This window comes from Dipodomys spectabilis, unplaced genomic scaffold, assembly GCF_019054845.1.
Source record: "Dipodomys spectabilis isolate Male_0828 unplaced genomic scaffold, ASM1905484v1 ptg000126l, whole genome shotgun sequence".
Classification (NCBI taxonomy): Eukaryota; Metazoa; Chordata; class Mammalia; order Rodentia; family Heteromyidae; genus Dipodomys; species Dipodomys spectabilis.
Window position 1 is genome coordinate 3,740,259 of NW_024870803.1, and position 23,613 is coordinate 3,763,871.

General features: G+C 42.2%; 1 protein-coding gene across 4 annotated transcripts in view; it reads right to left on the bottom strand.

Moving 5' to 3' along the window:
• Map3k4 (mitogen-activated protein kinase kinase kinase 4) overlaps positions 1–23,613 on the bottom strand; it is a 79,916-nt gene that overhangs the window by 29,697 nt on the left and 26,606 nt on the right. For all 4 annotated transcript variants that reach the window (XM_042689732.1, XM_042689731.1, XM_042689730.1 and 1 more), the window contains exons 3-9: positions 17,239–18,608; positions 10,225–10,467; positions 7,222–7,368; positions 6,274–6,431; positions 2,962–3,078; positions 1,405–1,504; positions 1,220–1,303 (exon numbers count right to left, since the gene is read on the bottom strand). In XM_042689732.1, the coding sequence (XP_042545666.1) occupies positions 1,220–1,303; positions 1,405–1,504; positions 2,962–3,078; positions 6,274–6,431; positions 7,222–7,368; positions 10,225–10,467; positions 17,239–18,608 (2,219 nt within the window). The remainder of the gene's footprint in view (positions 1–1,219; positions 1,304–1,404; positions 1,505–2,961; positions 3,079–6,273; positions 6,432–7,221; positions 7,369–10,224; positions 10,468–17,238; positions 18,609–23,613) is intronic.

Here is a 23,613-nt window from a genome sequence, read left to right on the forward strand (position 1 = left end):
TTAGTTCTACACACCAAGTTCAAAGCAGCCTGAGATATATTGTGCTGAGGTAAGGGATATGGGAATGAAAAAGGACAAACAGATTTAAGAAAGAGGATGTGGGAAAGGCAATAATCTCAACAATGAAGGGAACTGCAAGAAGCTCTGTGTGCCAGAAGGAAGAGGAAAGAAAAAAACTGAGAAGTCCCAGCAGTCTTCCCAATTATGGGACACTGCCTCTCTCACTTTAAACAATGAAGCAGCTGATTTGGATGGGGATGAGCCTGAAGCACCTTCAGTCAGTGCAAGTCCATCTGTGGTGCTTCTAAAGTCATCGGATGACCCCAGGGGCTGGTGTCACAGAAAGCCACCAAGCCATCAGTTCAACCACCACTACGATGCAGTCAACACATCCAACCCCAGCTCACTTCACCCTGGCTTGGCAGAAACTTTCCAGTGAGATTCAAAAGTGATGAACCTCAAACAATTTCAAGAGGAGTAAACATGGGAATTCAAAAGTAATTTTAAGCTACTGGTTTATGCCTATAATCCTAGTTACTCAGAAGGCTGAGATCTGATCAGGGTTTGAAGCCAGTCCAGGAAGAGAAGCCCATGAGCTTCCATCTCTAAAATAATCAGCAAAAAGCCAGATTGGAGATATGATCAAGCAAGCAAGCCAAGCAGTTAAAGGCCTGGAGTTCAAACCCCTGTACTACCAAAATAAATAGATAAATAAAATACTAATGATAGGATGCTGGCATCAAAGAGTAATGTAAAACTATTAAGTTGCTTTAGGATATCTAATGGTGAAAAATACAGTCATTGTTTTTTTTTTTTGTCAGTCATGGGACCTAAACTCTGGGCCTGGGCGCTGTCCCTCAGTTCTTCAGCTCAAGGCTAGCATTCTACACTTGAGCCACAGCACCACTTCCGGCTTTTTCTGCTTATGTGGTACTGAGGAATAGAACCCAGAACCTCATGCATGCAAGGCAAGCACTCTACCACTGAGCCACCTTCCTAGCCCCCATTATTTAAAATAATTTGATTATCTACATCCTCTAGAGTAAGTTAATAAGAATGAAAAGGTTTATTTTTTAATTATTTCACAAAGAAATTACAAAAATTAAGCCCATAAATGGGGTTCATGTATGGTCTCCAAAGCCATTGGGTCTTTATGAAAACGTTTTAGGATAAAACAAGAAGTGTAAAAAAACTGTCAAGCATAATCCCAGATATTCACCTTCACACACTGTTTTGCTTTCAGAACACCCAGGAAGTCTCTAACTGGGGCAGAGAGTACAAATTCTGCAGCAATCTCCAGGTCCTAGAAGGAGTGACAAAGAAATCTCTTTAGGATTCATTTCCTAAAAAGTACAGAAGAAACCCAAGAACAAAAATAATACCTAACCAGGTATGTAAACTCACCTTTCTCAACATTTTAGCAAAGCCCAGTGCTTTCGAGGCTCTCTCTCTGGCCTCATGGAAGAGCTCCTTGAGGGCCCGGCTGATCTCTATGACGGACCTCCTGCCAGCAGAGGAAAGCCTGTCAGTGCATGTCAGGGCAACAGCACAGGAACAGTGAACCACAAGATGCTCCAACTCCCAGTCACAGTAACCAGTAAAGACTGGGTGCTTTCAATGAGTGAGCAGTCACTGAAAACGAACTCAGAATGTCACAAGTGTAACACAAACTGTAATAAAGCATGATGGTGAAATCGCTAGAAAACTGAGCTTCTTATTATTAGAACATTATTAAATATCCCTTACTGTGAGGAAGAAGTTTCTGAGCACATTTGCAATTAATTGCTTATTGCCCTTGAATGCATTCAAGTCTCTGACAGTCAGTTTAGGATCTGATTAAAAAGGAATGTGTGTGTGTTTATGTAGTATACATTTTATATATATATATATATATATATATATATATATATATATATATATATACACATATGATATATGTTATATGTTGTACACAAACATATACACACACCACCTGGCAAGTGCCTAACAACCAGCTCTCGGGTAGCCATGCTGGCTGTGTGCCGGTGTGCGGTCTTCCTGTACTGACATCCTAACCACAGAGCCGGCTGCAGTGTGGGCGCGAGAAGCCAGGCCAGCACAACACTGTACAAAGCAAGCCCCTTCTGGGGCTTTCTAACAAACAGCCATGTTCTAGTTCACCATCTTAATTAGTGTGTTTATATTGGATCATACAACATTACATCTCAAAACTACAAGCCCTACAAACTGATCAATTCTATGTCTCAGCTATTCATTCATTTTCCAGGTGGAAATGTTTTCTTTACCCTCAGCATAGAGACATCCCAGGTGTTCTGAAACCCAAAATGTGTTTTACATCAAACGCTGAATGGTGACAAAAAACACACTGTAGCTTTGGAGAAGTCAGTTTTATCTGAGCACTTGCTAAGATTGAGTCATGTATTACCAATATATGGCCACAAAATAGCTATCTGACTGCAATATACACCAAAGAAAAATAGCAATTTCAATAGTTTCACTAAAATAGCATCTGCACAGAACTGGAAGAAATTCAAAATAGCATCTGCACAGAACTGGAAGAAATTCAACAGATAAGTAAACACGGTTTCAGACACTTATGTATAAAGTTTAACAGAAGGAATCATCCAGGCTTAAAACCAATACTCTATCAAACGTCATTAAAAGGTAGCAATGACTATGCAGACATTCCAGAAAACATAGGCAAAGACATAGTTAATTATATTCCTTTTCATGCAATTTTATCCCTTCCTCTGAATGCACTGATTTATTTTGGAAATAAATTCGGAGTTCATTTTCAAAGATAACTTCACATAAATCATATATAGGCAAGACAGAAGTAAACAGTCCACGAGGTCTCTTCTCCAGATCTCTCCACTCAATACCATCTGGTTTGAGTGAGGCTCAAGACCACAACTAAAACCACATGAGAAAGAGAAAGGGGGTGGTGAGAACACAGCCCACCTTATTTCATCGGAAGCGCTGCTGTCATCAGCGCTGCTCCAAAATTCAGCACAGCTCTCCTGCAGGCCAAATTCTAGGAAGCTTCCTGTAGATTTCAACAGCATCCCTGCAATGTCACTAAGGAAACAAAATAACAAAAATAAAACAGAAGGAAAACTGTTCTGGAACTCAAACAGTTCAGCCCTAAATACAGCAGTTTAAAAATCAGCCACACTGAGCATTATGATTAATATGAAAAGTAACTCATTAGAATGTAACATATACCTATCCTTGTACTACTACCACAATATTTCATTATGATCATAAATCTTAATTTGTATTTATAGTGGCTGCATGATGACTACAAAAATATTATTTCCTTCTTAAATGTTCAAAATGGCACAAAAGTCTTAAATAAGTACGATGATAGGTCAATGTGACTGAAATACATATGTATGTATGGACAGAAATAGTATAATGAAGCCTACTAGAAGTCATGTAAATAAAATAAAAAAAGAAAAGGGGGATAGGAGAGCGTGTTTTTATCATAATAAAATGCTTTCATATAACTAATACATAACAGTAAAGAAGCATAAAAATAAAAGGGTTCTAATGATTGGAAAGCAAAGTCAGTAAATGTAACTTTTCTCACATAATAGCTTTTATAGATGATAAACATGAAATACTCTACATAGTTCTTCTCATTGACTAAACAACCAGAATATCAGTTTAAAATAGCCAAGTATATTTTAAAAAAACTAAACAGCTGTAGTAGCAATTCAGTAACAGTTCATTGATCTCAATAATGTTCAAGGAAAAGCACTTCAGACCTAGTAAAGGGCAGGTGACACATAACCGATGTCAGATGTGAAGAAAGTAAGTTATAGAAGTGGGCTGTTTTCTGAGGAGAAAGACAAACCCTGTGGAAGGAAAAGTGGTTTGGTGTGCAGAAGACCTGCGTGGGCCTGCTGACAAATGCCGCATGGAACAGGGAGAACAGGAGGAGCAGGGCAAGGTCAGGAAAGAAAATGAGGGAGGGAAAGAAAAGGCCAGGGAGAACAGGACAGGATGAAGGCACGAAGGAATGTCAAGCAAGACACATGCTCATGAATAAGAAGCTGTCGGATGTGTGAGGAGCAGAGGGTGTTTGTGCAGCAAAGAGATGTCCACAAGACCAAAAGCAAACTGGGGCCTGCGATGGGGAAGAGGGCAGTGTAAGAGGAGGGAGAAAGACATAGGGAGAGGAAGCAAAGGAAAACATACAGTACTTCAGAATACTCCTCAGCGCTTTGGGGGCAGGAAGCTATGAAATACTTGTGGGTAGGAACTTTGATTTCAAACAAGCTGTGGCAGCTAAAGACCTGAAGGAAGTGGGGAAATGAGTCAGGAAGGTAACTTAAAAGAGAGTCTGCTGGGGAGGGCACGCACATGCAAAGGCTGGGGCAGGACCGGGGCCAGAGGGTTCAGAAGGGAGGCCCTCCGCTATACAGTAAGCACGGCACAGGATGGTCAGGACGAAAAGTGCAAGAAGCCAGCCTGCGGCCAGCATTAGGGACCACTGTTCAGGCTTTCTCACTAGACAGAGAGCTGCAAAATGTCCGGAGGAGAAGGGTCTGATATACCACTTCACAAGTGCTAGAACTGAGAATCAATGGCAGGAGATTCCGGCAAAAGGAGGCAGGTGCTGAGTGCTATGTGCTAATGGCAGCCAGAAAAGGCAGGTCATCGGCAAAGGCCTAACTCTGGACCTGCAACGACAGTGTGTGTCGGGAGGAGGGGTGGGACTGATTCCCCTGGGAAAGGCTGAGGGAGAGCCTGCTGCTGCCCCCGGCAGACAGGATGAGTCCAGGAGCAGAGCAGCAGAGACAGCAGTCCCCAGTTAGACAGCAGAAAAGCCCAGGGGGATTTTTAGAACATTAGAAAATTGGAAGGAAAAGCAAAAGATAAAAAGATGCTGACCAAAGAAAGTGAAGGTTCAGAGAAATTACGTAATAGGCTCTGTAGTGAAACTTAGCAGGAACCTTAACCATTTTTTTTGTTCAACAAAGCAGTCTGGACACAGAAAGTGCCAAGCGAAGGGATGACAAGGCAAGGCAGCAGAATGGTGGGGATTTCAGAAGGGAGTAGTGGTGACAGTGAAATCTGGAGGCCGCTGCCTGAGGACTGGGGGTGAAGAGACAAGCCAAGTTCACCGCTGGGAGGGAAGTTGCCATATAAGAACTGGAGATCCAGGAAGAAAAGTGGATACAGACTTTGAAACAAGCTGGTGCCAGTGGCTCACACCTGTCATCCTAGCTACTCAGAGATCTGAGGACACAACTCAAAGCTAGCCAGGCAGGAAAATCCATGAGATTCTTATCTCCAATTAACTACCAGAAAACCAGAAATGGAGCTGTAGCTCAAAGTGGTCAGAACCGAGCTTTGAGCATAAAAGCTCAGGGATAGCGCCCAGGTCCTAAGTTCAAGCCCCACAACTGACCGAAAAAAAAAGAAAAGATTCTGAAATGCCAAGGTAGGACAGTTTTGGGGAGCTACAGTCCTACAGTCAGAGCCTATTAGGAAGGAGGGAGGTGCATCTGGGCTGTAATGCACGCACACCTTATAAAAAGCAGTGAGAAGAAATAAAGCAGCTGAACAGAGGAGCAGAGCAAGGCTGCACCCAGGACCAGTCCAGGGCCCAGCGCATGGGACAGCGCTTCACCCACACCCTGACTCCAAGCAAGCCAGACTGGAGCATCTGCAACAGAATTCAACAGTCTACGCTTGACTGGAGAAATGTGCTCTTTTCCTCAAACAAGCAGACTGTACTCCCTCTTCAAGACTGTCCTGGCTCCAGTTCTATTCTTTCTCCATGTAGAAAACAGTGCAGAGAGATGCTGCAATTGCATCACCTCTAACCAACATCAGTGCACAAAAACAGACTTAAAAAAATCTGAATGTTCCCACCAATACTGAAACACACAGGTCTACTCTACCCTTAAAGGACTTTGGCTCCCCTCCCTTTCATTAAAATCAGTGAAACAAAAGCAAGAGGATTCACTCTGAAGCAGTACACCTCAAGCTCAAGACTTTGGGGTAGTTAATTTGGGGGGGGGGGCGCGCTGGGGGCTGACTGGAAGCACCCCTGGCCTCTACCCACCAGGATCCATCAGCACCCTCCCCACTGAAGCCATCAACACCCTCGGAACACTGCACGGAACAAGTGTCCCCAAAGAGGCACTTAGCAGAGAGGAGTAACATTGTTTCTGTGTAAACATTCAAACGTGTAAAAGGAAATCAATGAGCAACTAGAGGGAGAGGAGAAAGGGAGGACGGAAGCCATAGGATTCCTACCAGAAAAGTTTTCCAGCCTGTGCTTCTCCTCCCCGTATATAATGAGTTATTTCTTTGGTGAAATTCCATTCTTCTTCTAACAAATTTTTTAAACTATGTGATGCTTGAGGTAATTGCTGTAGCATTTGGATCCAGCTTCTCATGTAATCAAAATATACCTTAAAATACAAAATTGTAAGAGATTTGAGAGAATTGACCAACTCTGAAGTCTATCTTGAGTCTACATGAAAGCTCTGCGTGGAAGGGTACGACTCATCTCTTCGGCATCCAGGTCCCTCCCTGAAAACTCTCTGGCCATCCCAGGCTGGCCCCACCCCACCTCAGCATATGTCTACTTGGCCCGGGCATGCAGCAGAAAGAAGCTACCAAAGCAGCTACCAGCCCCAGCAGATGAAGTTTCTTGTTCATCTTCACCAGTTCCAGAGCTATGCAAGGCCCCTACCACCTCTCCCAAGAATTACAAAAATGGCTGCTGTTAGGAGGTCAAATGCAACAGAACAGCTTTTTATTCTCTTTCTGGACCATTCGTTTATATGACAGACTACCCTATCATTTTACAGTGATCTAGGCTAAAATTGCCAAAAATGCCAGCTCAGAAAATCATTAAGGACTTAAAAACAAATGTGGGCTTAGAAAAAAGAATAACAGGGCTGGGAAGGTGGCTCAGTGGTAGAGCGCTTGCTTTGCATGCCTGAGGCCCTGGGTTTGATTCCTCAGCACCACATAAGCAAAAAGAAAAAAGCCGAAAGTGGCGCTGTGGCTCAAGTGGTAGAGCACTAGCCTTGAGCTGAAGAGCTGAGAGACAGCGCCCAGGCCCAGAGTTCAGGCGCCACGACTGGACCCAAAAAAAAAGAATAACAAGTATAATCTGCCAGATGGAAGGAGCCGGGCCAAACGAAGCCTGCCACACTCACAGGTACACACAGGCAAGAGGCATATCCCCCTTACCATCAACATCTTCTGCAGGTCCTCTTCAAAAGCATCGATGTTGCAGTCCATCTTCTCCAGGTCTTCCAGAACCTCTTGCAGCATGAACTGGTAGTACTGCTTCATCAGAAGGCCACCCTTCAGCACCTCCTTGCATTCTCTCACCAGCTGCAAGGAACAGATACAGCCCTGCTGTTCTCACATCCTACCAGGGTGGAGATTCTCATACAGTCCTTCTAAGAAATTCACAAATGGGGAACTCTGCCTCTGGGAAACCTGAACTTGTTTCCGGATTTTTGACTGACAGTAAGTAAATATCCTAGTAGTCTCAACTAAGAACAAAATAGTGAAAACAAACAAATTTACTATTCCAGAGTGGATACACAGAGGAAACATATACACAACTACTCTGCTAAAATACACTCTCCTACAAATAAAATTTGTGCTAAAATTCTACAGGAAAAAAGAAGACAAGAACTAAAAGGAGGGAAAAACTTAATGAATTTTTTTTTGGTTGGTTGTGGGGCTTGAACTCTGGGACTGGGCACTGTCCCTCAGCTCTTCAACTCAAAGTGAGCACTCTACCACTTGAGCCAGGGTGCCATTGCCAGTTTTCTGATGGTTAATTGGAGGTAAGAGTCTCACAGACTTTCCTGCCTGGGCTGGCTTTGAACCGCAATCCTCAGATCTCAGCCTCCCAAGTAGCTAGGATTATAGGCGTGAGCCACTGGCAACTGGCTCAATCTATTTAAATTTTAACCTAAAATATAATGAGGATATGCTTACATACCACAGAATGTGGCACCCTTTACAATATTTAGCAGTTTGCCTACTTCTAAACTTGGCTTTGCCTATGATGAGAAAAAGTCTAGTAAACGTATTGACATTGTTTTACGAGGTCGGGAATAGGGGAGAGTAATGAGGAAATACTTCAATAGAGATAGACTATTTGCATGTGTAGAAATGTCATAATGTAACTCCCTAGTACAACTAATGCATGCTAATTTAATAAAAGCATAGAATTACAAAAACAAGCATATAAACTGTAGCTGGAAGGAAAAGAAAACAAAGCAAAAAGATGGGCAAACGTGTAATATATTGGTTGGTCTAGTAGGTATGTTGGAGTGGAGCAGAAAGCTGCAAGGAGACCACCTGAGAGTTCCAGGTCCCTCCAACATGGTACCTCAAATCCTAGTCACACGACTGTGGTACAAGACGATTAGTCATGTTCTCACTCATCCATACAAGTAAGCTTTCTCTAAGTTCAAACCAGCAGCTCCTCTGTTTACTGCTGTTTCACACTTAAGAAGTAAATGTTTAGCACAATGTTATTTAAAACAAGAGACTAAAAAACTATAATGTCTATGTAGTGGAGTCATTAAAATTCTTATGTTTTACAAAAAAATCTATGGAGAAGTCATACACTTACACATGTGCACATTTGTACTTGTAGGAAGGTGCTTTGTGGAGAAAACAAAGAGCAACAGCAACATGTTTCTGCACACATCTCCCGAGTGGCAGGAGAATAGCGTAATTTTTATTTCTGTGTCGCTTACTGTGGTTCTCAAATTTTCTACAATAAACACAGATTGCTCTTACAGAAGTCCTTAAATGTTTTGTAAAATAATTATCATCAATGAGAACTGTGGCTACAGTTAAATCTACATTATATAAACACAAGTTCCTATATTAAAAGATATCACTTAGGTATTTATAACTGACCTTTAAAAATAACTGTCACAAAACTGTTATTCTCTTTGTACTCTAGTCATGCTTCATTAATCTAAGTATTATTTTTGTGTTTTTTTAATTTCTCAAAGCACTTTAATGGAATTACTACTTAATCATCACAGAAACCCCACCAGCAAAAAGTGAACCCCATCTTGTATTACGGGGTTATATTTCTCAAGTACTTGTTTTGTAAGGAAGGGAACTGAGTCCTTCTCTAGAGGGTCGTAGAGAACCACTACACAAAAAGGACAAGACAGAAGGCTGCATTGGCCAGCAAGGCAGGATGCACAGACAAGATGGTAGAAGTTAGTGGAACTAGTAGGAAACAGCTCTGGTTGGTGCTGACTACAAACTAATGAAGCAACAAGGGGCCATTTCTGGCAGGTCTTCTTACCCACCCTCCCCCACACCTAAACACAGGCCCTAGTTTGCACCTGCTGCGACCTGATTCACCCATTTTCCCTCCATCTGTGCTGCTAAATGCTGTCACTGACAGACAAGTGACTTTTAGCCTTCCAATTTCCACTTGGAAATGTGTCTACCAAACCACACCCATCTTTTGTTTGGGAGACAAGGTCTGGAAGTTTGTATTTTATACAGCTGAATGACAATCTGTGAATACAACAAAACATAAATACAATCTTTAGTACTCACTCCACTCAAGAAAACTGCATCTAGCCATCCCTCCACTGCTCCTGAATATACCCTGACTTAAAATTCCACCTCAAATCCACAAAAGGAAGGAGATTAGATACTATCCTTACCAGTGAAACTACATAATTGCTTAAGTAAGCAAAAGTCCAAACTATCTTCTCTGTATACTCTGAAGACACTGGTGTGCATATATCTTAAATAGAACAAAAAATAAATTGAAACATCTTTTAAGATGAATCCTGAGGGCTGAGAATATATAGCGTAGTGGTAGAGAGCTAGTCTACTGCCAGGAAAGCCCTGGGATTCATCCTCAGTGTTGCTTCTAATCTTCAATAGTTACTAATCATCTGTGACTCAGAAAAAGGATACAGAAATGGGCTCTGAGTGTGGCTCAGGGTAAGCAAATTAAACCCAGGACTAAAGAATAAAAGGCTATAGAAAGTTACCTCATCACTTTATTTTTAACGCTTTTAGAACAAGGAAGTGGGTAGCAGAAAGGCCAAGCCATAATCTTATCAAAAAGAGCTTAAAAATACTTTTGCTTCAGAGTATTTGCAATAATTGGGGAGGGGAGATCTTCACAAGAGAAATGGTAAGCACGTAAACTCACAGAACGATTGCTAACTCTTTGACACACACCTGCTTGATACTCAGGAGAGACGGCTCTCCAGCAGGTCTCTGTTCCAACCGCAGCTTCAGACACTCGTGGATAACATTCAGCAGGACTCGGCAGAGCACGAGGAAGGCGGGTTCAAAAGAGGGCAAGTCCATGGCCCTCAGCTCCTCCCAGGATACCGCGCTGCACCTCTGCTCTGCGGAAGGGGGCGTCCTTGACAGCTGCACATAATCCGCGCCCCACATGGGGTCTGGGAATTCGGAGAACTGCAGCGAAAATTCACAGGAGGTTAGAGGGCGCTGGGACCAGGTGTGGTTGCAAGCTACTATTCTCTACCATCGGCTGAGAAAATGACAAAATTCTAATTTTGAAGGAAAGAAAATCTTTACTCATTCAATGCTTTCAACACAGATAGAGTTTTGCAAAAATTTTTGCAAGTATTAGTAAACCATAAGCACTAAAACCAGGTTTTAATATTTTCCTCAACATGGTAAAATAATGTTCTAAGATTACAGACAGTACTGTCATCAGATTAAGAAACCAAAGAAATCACTAAAATTTGAGAAAAAGACTACAAAATTTGTAAACTGCTTGCCCCAAGAATCCATTTATGTCAACACAGAAACCAGTGACTTGGACCAATTCTGTTCATTGTGCCAAGTTAACTAACGACACTCAGGGTTTAAAAGGCACTCCTGAGGTCACCCAGATTTGCGCCACTTAATCACCGTGTGGCTTGCCCTCCTTTTGAGACGTCCCCTCCAGTCCTTACACCGGTCCCCATTCTTCTGGCAACACCATCTTGACCAATCTTATCCAGAAGTCTTGCATTCTTTAATTGAAAAGGCGAGGTCATCTAAATTTGAAACCTCAATGTTTCTTTAACATCACCTCCTTCCTCCTTACACCCACCCCGACTCCGTGGATGTGGCCGGTAGCTGGCCTTCCTGTGAGCTCATAACCACTCTCCCCTGTCCACACAGGAGCCACAAACAGCCTCAAACCCTAGCCCTCAGAACATCCACCTGAACGCCGTCTGGTCACAGCACTGGCACTCAGCACTCACATGTCCCCAATCAGTGTTTGACTGTCAAGGTACCTCCTGCCCATCTCCCAACTAACGCCCAGTAGAATAAGGGCCAGTACTCTGGGCCCTCCGTGTTACAGCACTCATGTTTCTGGGTCCTTCTACACAGGACCTCTGGGAGCATGACCTTGCCTGGTGTTGTCCCGGCTGCCGGCTCACCTGGGAATGCCCCTTCACTTCCCTTCTCCTTAAAGAAGAGAAAGAAACCACTATCTGGACTACCGCAATGTAACAAAACTGCCCGTCCTCAAAAAGCTTATTCATAAAATTAGGAGATAAAACAATGTTAAAAGACTAATTACGCCTATCAGAGAAACAACATTTTATAATATATTTTTCATATTTTAAAACCCAATGATTTTATATAATTCTTATAAAAGCTAAATTTAAAAACAATACCTAAACATATTTTTTTTCTTGTGTTGAGAATCAAACTCAGGGCATTTTACATGCTAGCTAAGTGCTCTACCCCTGAGCCACATCTATACTTGAAACCAAAATTTTAAAAATTATGTGCATAGGCTAGGCACATGACTCAAGTGGTAGAACACTTGACTAGCAAGCACAAGGCCGCAGCTTCAATCTCCAGTACAGGAAAAATGAAATAAATAGGCATTAAAATACTGTACATTTAAATAGGGATACAAGTGGACCCATTGCAACAATGAGATGTACAAGTCATTATGTCGAAAAACAAACTTTACAACTTTGGCAGGGTGGAGGGGGAGGTATGGGAGGATGGGGGGGGTACGGGGGGGGGTGGAGATGGGAAGGGATAGGAAGGGGAAACAAAGGAGGAGGCAACAATGCTTGATAAGAAATGTACTCATGGGGCTGGGAAGGTGGCTCAGTGGTAGAACGCTTGCCTTGCATGCATGAGGCCCTGGGTTCGATTCCTTAGCACCACATAAGCAAAAAGAAAAAAGCTGGAAGTGGCGCTGCGGCTCAAGTGGTAGAGTGCTAGCCTTGAGTTGAAAGAGCTGAGGGACAGCGCCCAGGCCCAGAGTTCAGGACCCACGACCGGACCCAAAAAAAAAAAAAAAAAAAAAAGAAAGAAATGTACTCATTATCTTGCCCATGTAACTGTAACTCCTCTGTATAGTATTTTCACAATAAAACAAAATAAAAGCATGTGCTAAATATACAGCCCCCCCAAAAATAAAATACTGTATAACTTTTAAATAATTTATCTGTGAATGCATAAATAAATAAAATGTTGGACAGCCAGACAGCAGAATATTGTTGGATCATCAAAAGGAATTAGAAATAGCACAGATGAACCAGTGGGGAAAAAAAAATCAGTCGAAAAATGTAAACCTTGCAAGGTCTCAGGGAAATCCAGATATGCAGAGACGCTTGGAAACCATTAACATATTACAAAGTCGAATTGCTCAGAATCCTGGGACTGAACCCCTCTAACAATCTATAGCACTGTGATTCTGGAGACTGTTACCTCTTCTCTCTAAACAGCTTTGTTTGTAAACTGTTAATACCACCACTAGATAGAAAGACACATGGGAAGGCTCATTAATTGGTAATGTTTTGTCCATTCTACACACATTGAAGGTGTCTTGTGCTTATAGGACACAAAAAATAACGTAATTACTATTTAACTCCAAAGACAAGATATTTCATTGGTCATTAAACTTATGAAAATTACATGACCATTGTTAATTCAACTCAAAACAAGAAAGTAACCAAAACATCTTCCTAATATTTGAGGTGATATGCATGGTAATATGCAAAGTGAGATAATGTCAATATTTTATATTCTATACTGCACAATATATTCATTTATACCTTTCTCCTCTTCTGCAAATACATAAACTTCATGAAGAAAGCAAAAAGTGGGCACAAAATAACCATAAAGACCACTAACTTAAGTAATGCATGGGTATTTAACGTTTTAAATTGCAGCAAACCCAAGAACTATATACAAAAGTACAAATTTTTAAACATCAACCAGGACATTGGGGAAGGGGTCCTAGATGGCGTACTGGCTGAGATGGAAGAGCCTCACCCGACTCCAGAGGTACTGGAGAGGCACGAAGGGAGAGGGCGCAGGCCTAAGTCACTTTGGAAAACAGATTAAGGAAGGCTAAAAATGACAAGATGTGCACTTCAACACTGTATGGAGTTCACAGCTCACTCCTCCCAGAGAATGCTTAGCACAGACTGGCAGTTCTCAAACTATATGCACGCTAGGATTGAACAACCAAGCAACAGGAGCCAGACTTCTCACTGTAAGAGAAAAGAGCTACAAATAGGAGTGGTGGTGCTGGATGAGAGGCAGAGGTGGCGTACTATCTCCTGCTCATCACACGCAGGGGTAAAGCAATCACAGCCTATATGACATCCCTGAGAAAGAGAAAGTCTAGAAGCAATGGCATCCCAACCGCAACAAAGATGCCAGTGCTCACTTCTTCAGGTCCAAGCACCAGCTCCAGAAGGAACCCTCCTTGGAGACATGTCCAGTCCTAGGACTGAAACAACACAGAAACAGGGCTAGGCCGAAGCACCCTGTGGTGTCTAAAAGTAAGACACCACTGGAAATGCAAAACAACCCAAAAGAGGCTTTAGTAGCATGTGAAAGGACACAGAGCCCAAAAATGCCTGCAGGCACAAAATAAATAGTAGCACCACATTATAACCCAAAGCAAATGAACAGGGGCAACCTTGGAGGCAGAATTTCAAATAATGTCTGTGCATTCTACCCCTAGCCCCAGAGTAGAGATTCACTGCCTTCCCACTGGGGGCTGTCGCAGGTGACTCGCTTGCAAAGAAGAGTATGGAAATGGGCAAGTGGGAAAAGAAACCTGGCAGGTAACACTCTAACTAAGCAATCAAGGGTAACAGGAAGGGCGACAGGCCCACCTCCCCAGTCATCCTGAGAAAACATCAAACAAGTTGAAATGCACAGACACCATCATTACTGCAATGTGATACCCCAACTCCACCCTAGGACAAAGAGGGAATTAACAGTTCAGTGAACTGCATTTCTTACTGATGTTAATATTTTAATTTTGATAAACATGTAGTAAGTCAAAAAGTCAGTATAGTATCGAAGCTGGGCACTGACAGTTCACACCTCTATGCCTATCTACTAAGAGACTGACATCTGAGAATAGTGGTTTGAAGCCAGTCCCGGGCAGAGGAGCCTATGGTGAGACTCTCATCTCCAAACAGAACTACAAGCCAGGTGTAGTTGCAGTCACCTATGGGAAGGATTCTACAAACAACCACAGGCCGAGCTGATTCCGGCTCACTTCTGAGGAAGGTCGGAGGCCACTGCCCAGGGGTGGTCTAGGGAGATGATGGCTGGAGAGCGGAAGACCCTTCCCCAGACCACAGGGGGACAGTCATCCCTCACGCCTGAGGTTAACAATGCTCACCAGGTGAGGGTTACAGTAAGGGGAGAGAACTAAGTAGGACCTGTGAGCTCCAGGGAGGCTCCGTGGAAGAGAGCAGAAGACAAAGGGGAAGCAAAAAGGAGACCTGAGGGGGCCTGGGTCCACACAAAGAGGAAAGCACGGCTTGCTTTTCCCTCTTACATTGTCCAGTTGGCCGTCTTCATTTAATTACATAGATTAAATAAGTTATTCAATAGTCTGAAATTCTTTCAACTGAAACACTGTATCTTCAAGATCCCTAGCAAGTGCCTCACAAGAGAATTTGGGGAACTAATCTACCTATTAATTTAGAGGCTATCCACCTAACTAGAAATGTGTGCTGGGAGTCAGTTCAGAGAACCGTGGGAACTAAACGGTCACAATTTTGGACAGTCCATTAAGCCTATGTATGATGTTACTTAAACAAATTCCACAGATTTTTTTAACAACACTAGTTGTCATTTTTTAGATTCTGAAATTTAACAAAATTTTACAGGATAATTATTTTGTAAAGCGTGTTTACAAATGAAAGGTGATTATGTTATTTGTAAACATATGCTACAAGTAATTTAATCATAAGGAATAAAAATATGAAGACACAGCTATGAAAAGGATAAAGTGCCACAAACATGTTTCTTTCTTCCTATAAAATCCTTCAGCTACATCCACTACTATCATCACAGAAACCATAAAGAGTCCAAATTAGGAAGTATATTAATGTGCAACCTGTGGTATTGGTTGTTCCACATATTTCCAACAATTAAAAATATACACAAAAGGGCCGGGAAGGTGGCTCAGTGGTAGAGCACTTGCCTTGCATGCCTGAGGCCCTGGGCTCGATTCCTCAGCACCACATTAAGAAAAAAGCCAGAAGTGGCGCTGTGGCTCAAGTGGTAGAGTGCTAGCCTTGAGCTGAAGAGCTGAGGGACAGCGCCCAGGCTTAGAGTTCAGGCCCCACAACTGGACTGGACCAAAAAAAAAAAAGTATGTATATGCGTGTGTGTGTGTGTGTGTGTGTGTGTGTGTGTATATGTACGTACACACACACACACACACACACACACACACACACACACACACACACACACACACACACACACACACACACACACACACAAGCAGCAGTTGGCAGTGGCTCAGGCCTGTAATTCCTCAAGATCTGAGGATACCAGTTCAAAGTCAACCTAGGCAGGAAAAGTCCCTGAGACTCTTATCTCCAATTCATCACCAAAAAGAGAAATGGAGATGGGGCTCCAATAGTAGAGTGCAACCTTGAGGAAAAAGCTAAGGCAATATCTTGATGGAAGTAAACAACTCTACACAAAATTCATGTTACATTACTATTTGGGATATAAGCCAACTAGTGTTTGCTATACTAATTTTTGAGACCCACATTATAATATTATTACAGTGATTCATACCCTAAAAGGCGGGGAAAGTCCATTTTCTATTTTAAAAAATCAAAATTATTCTAAGTTAAAATACTGCGTAGCAAAATGTTAAATGACAAATATGTGTATAAATATGTATGTGGCTGCTGAAATTTCAAATCACCAACTAATACAGGTATGTAGGATCTCACTGAGTGTGCACTTCTGCTGCAGCCAAATGAACATGAAAGCAAAAAATACTACTTTGGACTCTCAAGAATAATATCCCAGAAAGTGGTGCTGTAGCTCAAGTGGTAGAGCACTAGCCTTGAGCTGAAAAACTGAGGGACAGCGCCCAAGCCCAGAGTTCCTATGACCAAAAAAAAAAAAAAAGAAAAGAATTAAATTAAATTTTTAAAAAAAGAATAATGTCCCATACAACTTTGCCACACTTTCCCACCACCTGCAGCAGTTGACAAACTTCTGAGGTACCAAGGCTTCAAGCAATTTTCTCTAGGGAACACATTCCTCTCACAAAAATCTCCACACACTGGGAATATGTATTTAACACAATCAAGGGTTTCCTTAGATGTTTATCTACACTCAACACTCAAACAGTGTATACTATTTTCCTTTGATCCTCTTCACATTTTTCTACAAGTTGCATCTGTCTAAAACGCAGTCACCAAAACTGGCCAGGCTACTTACTTCAAAAAACAGGAAAAGCTGGGGATGTTGCTCAGTGGTACAGACGTGCCTGGCACACACAGGGCCCTGGATTCCACCCCAGCCCACCAAACAAATGAATAAACAAAATACAGAGAAAAGACCATACCCATGATCCTGGATGCTCATTTAAAAAAAAAAAAAACAACCACTTTTTCACTGACTTGTTTGTAGTTGTGTTCACCCATGACGTGGCTTTATTCTCCCTCTATTTATACAGAGTCTGTCATTCACCACCCTTTATTTACATGGTTAGACATTTCCCCACAACACACGGTCTTGAACTTAATTCACTGAATTTAATGTGATTTTCACAGATTCATGCATCATAGTACTTTACAGAAATAAGCAATGTTTAATCCTTTCTGTTTATGCCTTAAAAATCCTAGGACTGTGGAAGTGCGTAATAGCAGCGCAGCCCACGTACATTGCTCTGATGAGGACATGGATGGCACTGACACCTACCTCCACTGGGCGATCACACTTCACCAGGGCTACCCGCGCCCTCTGCAGGGAGCCATCCATCAGCTTGTGAAGTCGTAGGATTAACTTTCTTAACCCCATCTGCTTCAGTGCTTTGTCTACAAAGGGTCTATAAATAGAAGTCAAACAATGCCTGTCGAAGCCTGCTTCGGTGCCCGCGCTGTCGGCCGCTCCCCAGCCCACAGATTCCTCCTCAGGTTCCAGCCTCTCCAGCTTCCTGGCTCCAAACTCCTGTGGCAGGATATCAAAGCTGTTCCCCGCAGACAGCCTGGGTTCTGGAACCCTGGACTCGGGGGCTCGGTCTTCCTCACTCTCGTCTGTACTGCTATCCAGCTCCTTCAACTCTCCCTCGGGGTCATCACCCTCGTCTTCTGGCTCATTTCCTTTGGATGGTCGAGGGGAAGGAATTTCAAACACTGGCCAGCCAATGTCTGATAAGTTCTTGATGCCCAAAACAGTGCCCATAATCCTTAACTTCTGATTTAGGTCCTTCGTGATGTTTAACCACAAGCAGAGTGCCTGCACTCTGTCTTGGAAGTCTTTTGCAGCGTATTTTTCGTAGTCCTTCTGGAGAGCCTGCAATGATGGATAAAGTGCTTCTATGTACTCTAGCAGCTCCATTATCCGTTTCACCTGCTCAAATGACACCCTCTGGCGTTGGAGATGCTCGTGATACGTTGAGTAACCCACCACACTCTTTGCTCCATGTGGGGCTCTGCACTGCCCTTCTACTGAAGTACCATTGAAACTTGCTCCATTTCTAACGAAGGCAACACTCCCATAATTAACTTTGAACGTAAGGATTTCGTTGATAATATCTGGGATGGCTTGGCGGGCAGTATATAAAAAGAGGTCCTGGTCATTGATGGTCCGTCCTGCATGCCAAGCCTGTAGCTCTAACCAGATGAGTTCATTTGATCTGTTAAACCAGAAAGCAGACGTATTTTCCTGTCCTCTTTGCTCCCTGTCCTTCTTCTTTGAGACTGAGGTAAGCTTTAGCAAAAGCCGCAAAGTTTCAAAAAACTTTAAACGATCTGCAGGGCAGTCAGTCCTGGAAGTCTGCCGTGTAGTTCTGGCTATCGGCATGGGCACAGAGACTGGAAGCTTAGCGTTGCTGCAGCCAAGGCTGAGGTAAGGCTTATTGAGATCCACGTCGGGAATTGACTTTTTTGGCAAAGACCCACCCACTGAGTCTAACATGAATGAGCACTGTACGTTTTTCTTGTGATCCCGCTCTGTTGTTCTAAGAGTTGCTCGGATCTTTTTCTCCTGCTTATAACTATATTCTTCCACATTCTCCACTGCTTTTCCAGTGTCTTTATGGGGAGGCTGATTTGGTGCATTCATTTTTTCTATTGAAAAAAATAACAGAATATTATGTCACCCTGAAATATGAAGTTACTCAATATTTTAAATTAAGCTGATTCTCATGTACTTCCATTTTCATCTGTTGTTGTGGCAGGAAAAAACTACCAGATGCTGAAGAGTCCAAGATTCAAAATATAAACATAATATTTCTAATTTTTAAAAGTTTATTCTTTGCTATATTATACTTATATTTATAACTACTAGCCTAACTGCCTGCTTATTTCTACACTGAAAATGCAATTAGCAAACCATTTACTCAGATCTCCAAAGCAATCACTATCTACCCAGGGTAAAACCATGAGAGGACACCTAACACAAGGCTGGGCTCAAATCATCCAGTCTTACCTGTCACATAGCTAAATATGTGAACTTAAACAGCAAATCACTTACCTTTTCTGGGCATTCCTCTCATTGGTAAAGTGATGTTTTAAAATCTTTAAGGATTCTTCTTTAGCAGTATTTGGAAAGCAAAAATGACAGGTATTTCCAAATTTTGCTCCACTGAATTTTATTTTTTGGAATATCAACTCAAACTATGGTTTGTTATTAAGAAACACAGATGACATACGCACTGTATAGTTTCCAGAACTCTGAATGTGAGGTGCCACGAGGCAACCACACAGCTCCGTGTAGATAACTAAAATGCAGTCATGGGTCAGAAAAGAAATCCAGAGACCTGAGTGTGGAAACCACAGCATCGACACTGGAAGAGCAGACACACAGTAAACATATGAGATAAGGCTACACAGGGAAAGGATGCAGAAAAGGCACCGTGAGGACCAACAACGGAATGCTGTGGTAAACAGTATCTGTGTCCTAATAGCTAGGGAAAAGGAATGATTTTGTTAAGGGTTAGGATAATCTTCATAAAACTACTGTTGGGTAATATTAATGATAACGGTCACAGAATCTCTACACATAATTTATAATTCAAAAGTAACAGTGGAAGGGTATTTCTTTGCTTGTATTATTTATTTGTATTCCCCTAGGATTTAAAGGTCCTAAAGGAAACAAAGAACTCACTGAGAATAGCTATGATGACATTCAAAACCCCAAAAGACAAGTTATAAACATGTCCATGTCTACACCCCACTGTTCTACAGACACAATCTCATTTCAGCAGGCCGTACTTCATATGCATGAATCTTGTTATGCCTGCTTACCTCATAACATATAAAAATGTACGTACTGAACCATTTTTTGAAATTCAGCATATTCACAAAAGCAGTAATTTAATATTGGATCCACAGTGTGTGTAAGGAAAAAGCAAGCTCAGAAAGGGGCAAGGTGGGATAAAGAGGCCCCCAATTCAAAACAGTCAAGCTTGTTTGGGGGAGAAAAACATGCCAAGGAAAATCCACATATCTTACATTTAAACAGTGATGAAATTCCAAGTTAAAACAGACTAGCCACTACTACCATTAGTGGTAGTTAGACTGAGGGTTAGTCAAACTTGTCGGCTTCAGCAGTAACCATACTTTTAAAATATGTTTTTGACAGTGTTAGTAAACACAGAGTGCTTTCAAGCAACTGATGACCAGCTCTAGAGCTCTATGAAATCATAAGGGACCTATCGGTGAAGACCAGCTGGGAAGCACATTGGAGTTGGACAGGAATCAGAAGCTCAGGCACAGAAGCTGCCCCAAGCAGTGTGCATTTGGTCTTGAGACACGCTGGCATCGCTGACAAACTTCTTAATGACTCCAAGGCCCATGCCTAGAGGGCAGCTGTGCTGAGTTTTTCTGCTCATACCAAAATCTCCCTACAAATTCACAAAACGTCAAGTGTAAAGAGTTTCTGAAAAGAAAAATGATCCAAAGCAAAGGACGTAAAAGACACAGAAATGTTTTATATTGCGAGTTTTAATTACAAGGCCACAAAACTAGCTCATTGCAACCTAAGATTAATGAACACCTGTTCTCCCACATGGCTATAAAAATTAAATGTGATTTGCTTAGCATAATAAAAACAAACAGCAGGAACAGTTTTTCCTTCTATCACCACTAATTCCTAAAGAATCAGAAGAACATGGAAAAATTTAAAGTTTATCATTAGACTGAAAGCAGCCAATGATGAGTGATACAGTCCACGTTTAAACAGACAGTAGGACAATCAACCAAATTCCCACATCCACACCTACAGTAAATATAAAATGTAAATTTTTTATCAAGTCCTGATAATATGCTCTTCCACATGTGCATTGCCTAAAATTATTCAAGCTGTCAAGTGACAAAGTACAAACTGGTACACAATGTGCACTTGTAGTTTGACCACTAGACCAAGGATGCCTTAGAATAAATAATATCAAAGGACATTAGCAATCTGAAGGGACCTAGAGATCTGTAACTTGAGGTTCTCATATTCCCACTAATGTATACATTTCCGCATGACTAGAAGGCGCACCTTTGGGGAGACACAACTTTATCCCATCCCATCCTTTCCAGGAGGTAAGAACTTGTTGTGGTACCCATCACAACACTACAATAATACATACCAGAGAGAGTAGCATCACTAGAGGTAAATGTTAAGAGCACAGATCCTAACTCCTAGCATGGTGTCATCCCTCATCCTTACACCTGTCAAAGTTGCTCACAAGTCTGCACTGACCGAACACATAAAGGCTAAGACACCAGATGCCACTAAAGACGAATTCTTGCGGGTTAACTGCCTTCAAGAATAGATTCTACCTAAACAAGGGTAGCAACGGGACAAAAGTGTATTTCAAACCAAAAAAAGTATGAAAGGGTTCAAAGGCAATAAAAAAAAAGTGTGGTTAGAACAGTGAATCTGTGTATGGAGAGCCTAAGAACATAAATGAGAATCTTGAGAAATATGTACATTAGCAGGAATTTGAGAACCTCAAGTTACAGATCTCTAAACCCCTTCAGACTGTTAATGCCCTTTGATATTATTTATTCTAAGACATCCTTGGTCTAGTTGTCAGACTACAAGTGAAGGCTGAGCCTGGACTACAGAGCTGAAGTATGGACTTAAATCCATTCTCTCTAGCTATAAAGACTGAATCTTTCTTGTACTATTATTACCAGTTCAATATTATATCAGTAAATTATATTCTTAAAAAACAAAAATGCTAATCTTACTATTTTTCTTTGTTTATTGGTAACGGGGCTTGAACTCCAGGTCTGGGCACTGTCCCCCAGCTCTTCAGCTCAAGGCTAGTGCTCTACCACTTGAGCCACAGCACCACTTCCAGCTTTTTCTGTTTATGTGGTGCTGAGGAATCAAACCCAGGGCCTCGTGCATGCAAGGCAAGCACTTTACCACTGAGCCACCTTCCCAGCCCCTAATCTTACCATTAACAAAACACACATACAAATACACCCACACGCCTTGAGATATCTGCTAACAGAGTGATTCGTGTATGTATACATATGCGTAAACCAACTCTCATATAATGTCAAGATACCAATTCTATTTGTAAGTCAGCCAGAGTAGTGTTACAATACAGCTGGAAAAGATGCTTATGAGGCAAATGCACAAGACAAAAAGGGTTTGGGTTAGCTATCTTTCGATTCCTATTTAACCCACTTAAACCATGCGCCTGAGGCAGGGCAGACCATGGGATGCTGGATGCAGGAATTCAGGTGGGTATTAAGGTAGGAAAGCACACAGGCAGGACTCTTTACTTTAGGCTTCACACTCCCACACCAAGCTGCAACACACAATGAAAAAAACATACCTCATATCTCTCCCTCTGACTTTGCCCACTGCCCAGATGATGACTATGCACGGGCACTGAGCCAGGATGTCTTAAAAGAAAGATACTTAACCTGAGGTGGTAGGCACATTTGGCAACATGACTCCTTTGACAGAAGTGTTTGCAAAGAGGGAAATATTTGTCTTAAGGAAGGACATCTGACCTAAAAGGAGCATCTGAGAAGCCTACTCTTTATTTCAACGTTGTGCTCTAGGAAAACAGAGTATGTCACAATGGCCCAAATTTAGTAAAGTGACCAGACTTGATATCACCGGGCCTGGCTGACAAGGTCAAAACAGTGCAACAGCAAGAGACACTGAAGGTATCAGGTGTCCAGGACAAAGGGGAGCACCACCCCAGGGCCAACTTAAGCCAAACCTCTAGCCTGATGTTACAACACTACCCACTTCCCAGCTGCGTCCATACCCATGTGTGGGTTGTGTACCATCCTTTCTTTGCTTTCTTATACTAATGAACTTCCTTGGTCTCTATATCTCAATGTGTCCCAAAATTCTTCCTCATGACAACAAACCCATGAAGCCAGGTAAAGGCTTCCTCCCTTCTAGAGACCTCTCTGAAGCTTCACAGGTTCCAGTATCAAGATGAAAGAAAGAAAACAGAAATTTAAGGATAAAATGGTTTGGCTGTGTTTTTCTTCAATCAACCTTAAGAAGAAACAGTAGTATTTGGTGACCTACTTTTCAAAACTTACCAAATCTTAATTGATCAAATCTGGTCATGACTTATTACTATTAAAGTATAAGTTCTCATAACATCACAATACAATTCTGCCACTCATTCAAGAATGGAATCAAGCCAGGTGACAGTGGCTCACGCCTGTAATCCTAGCTACTTAGGAAGTTGAGATCTGAGGATTGAGGTTCAAAGCCAGCCTGGGCACGAAAGTCCATGAGACTCTAATCTCCAATAAACCACTCAGATAATCAGAAGTGGCACTGTGGCTCAAGTGGTAGAACACCAGCCTTGAGGTGAAGAGCTGAGGGACAGCGCCCAGGCCTGGAGTTCAAGCCCTACAACCGACAGGAGAGGGGGGAGGGGGGAAGAATGGGATCAAGCTAGTCAGAAAGGGCATCAAAGGCTGGAGATGGATCTCAAATGTTAATGCACCTGTCTGGCAAGCACAGGGCCACAGGTAAAACCCCAGTATTGCCAAAAACAGACAGAGTGAATCCTGAGCTTCCATGGCAAATGCCATCAGTAAGCGTCAGACAGCGGCTTTACCTCACGGTAAAGCACTGAACATGCTACTT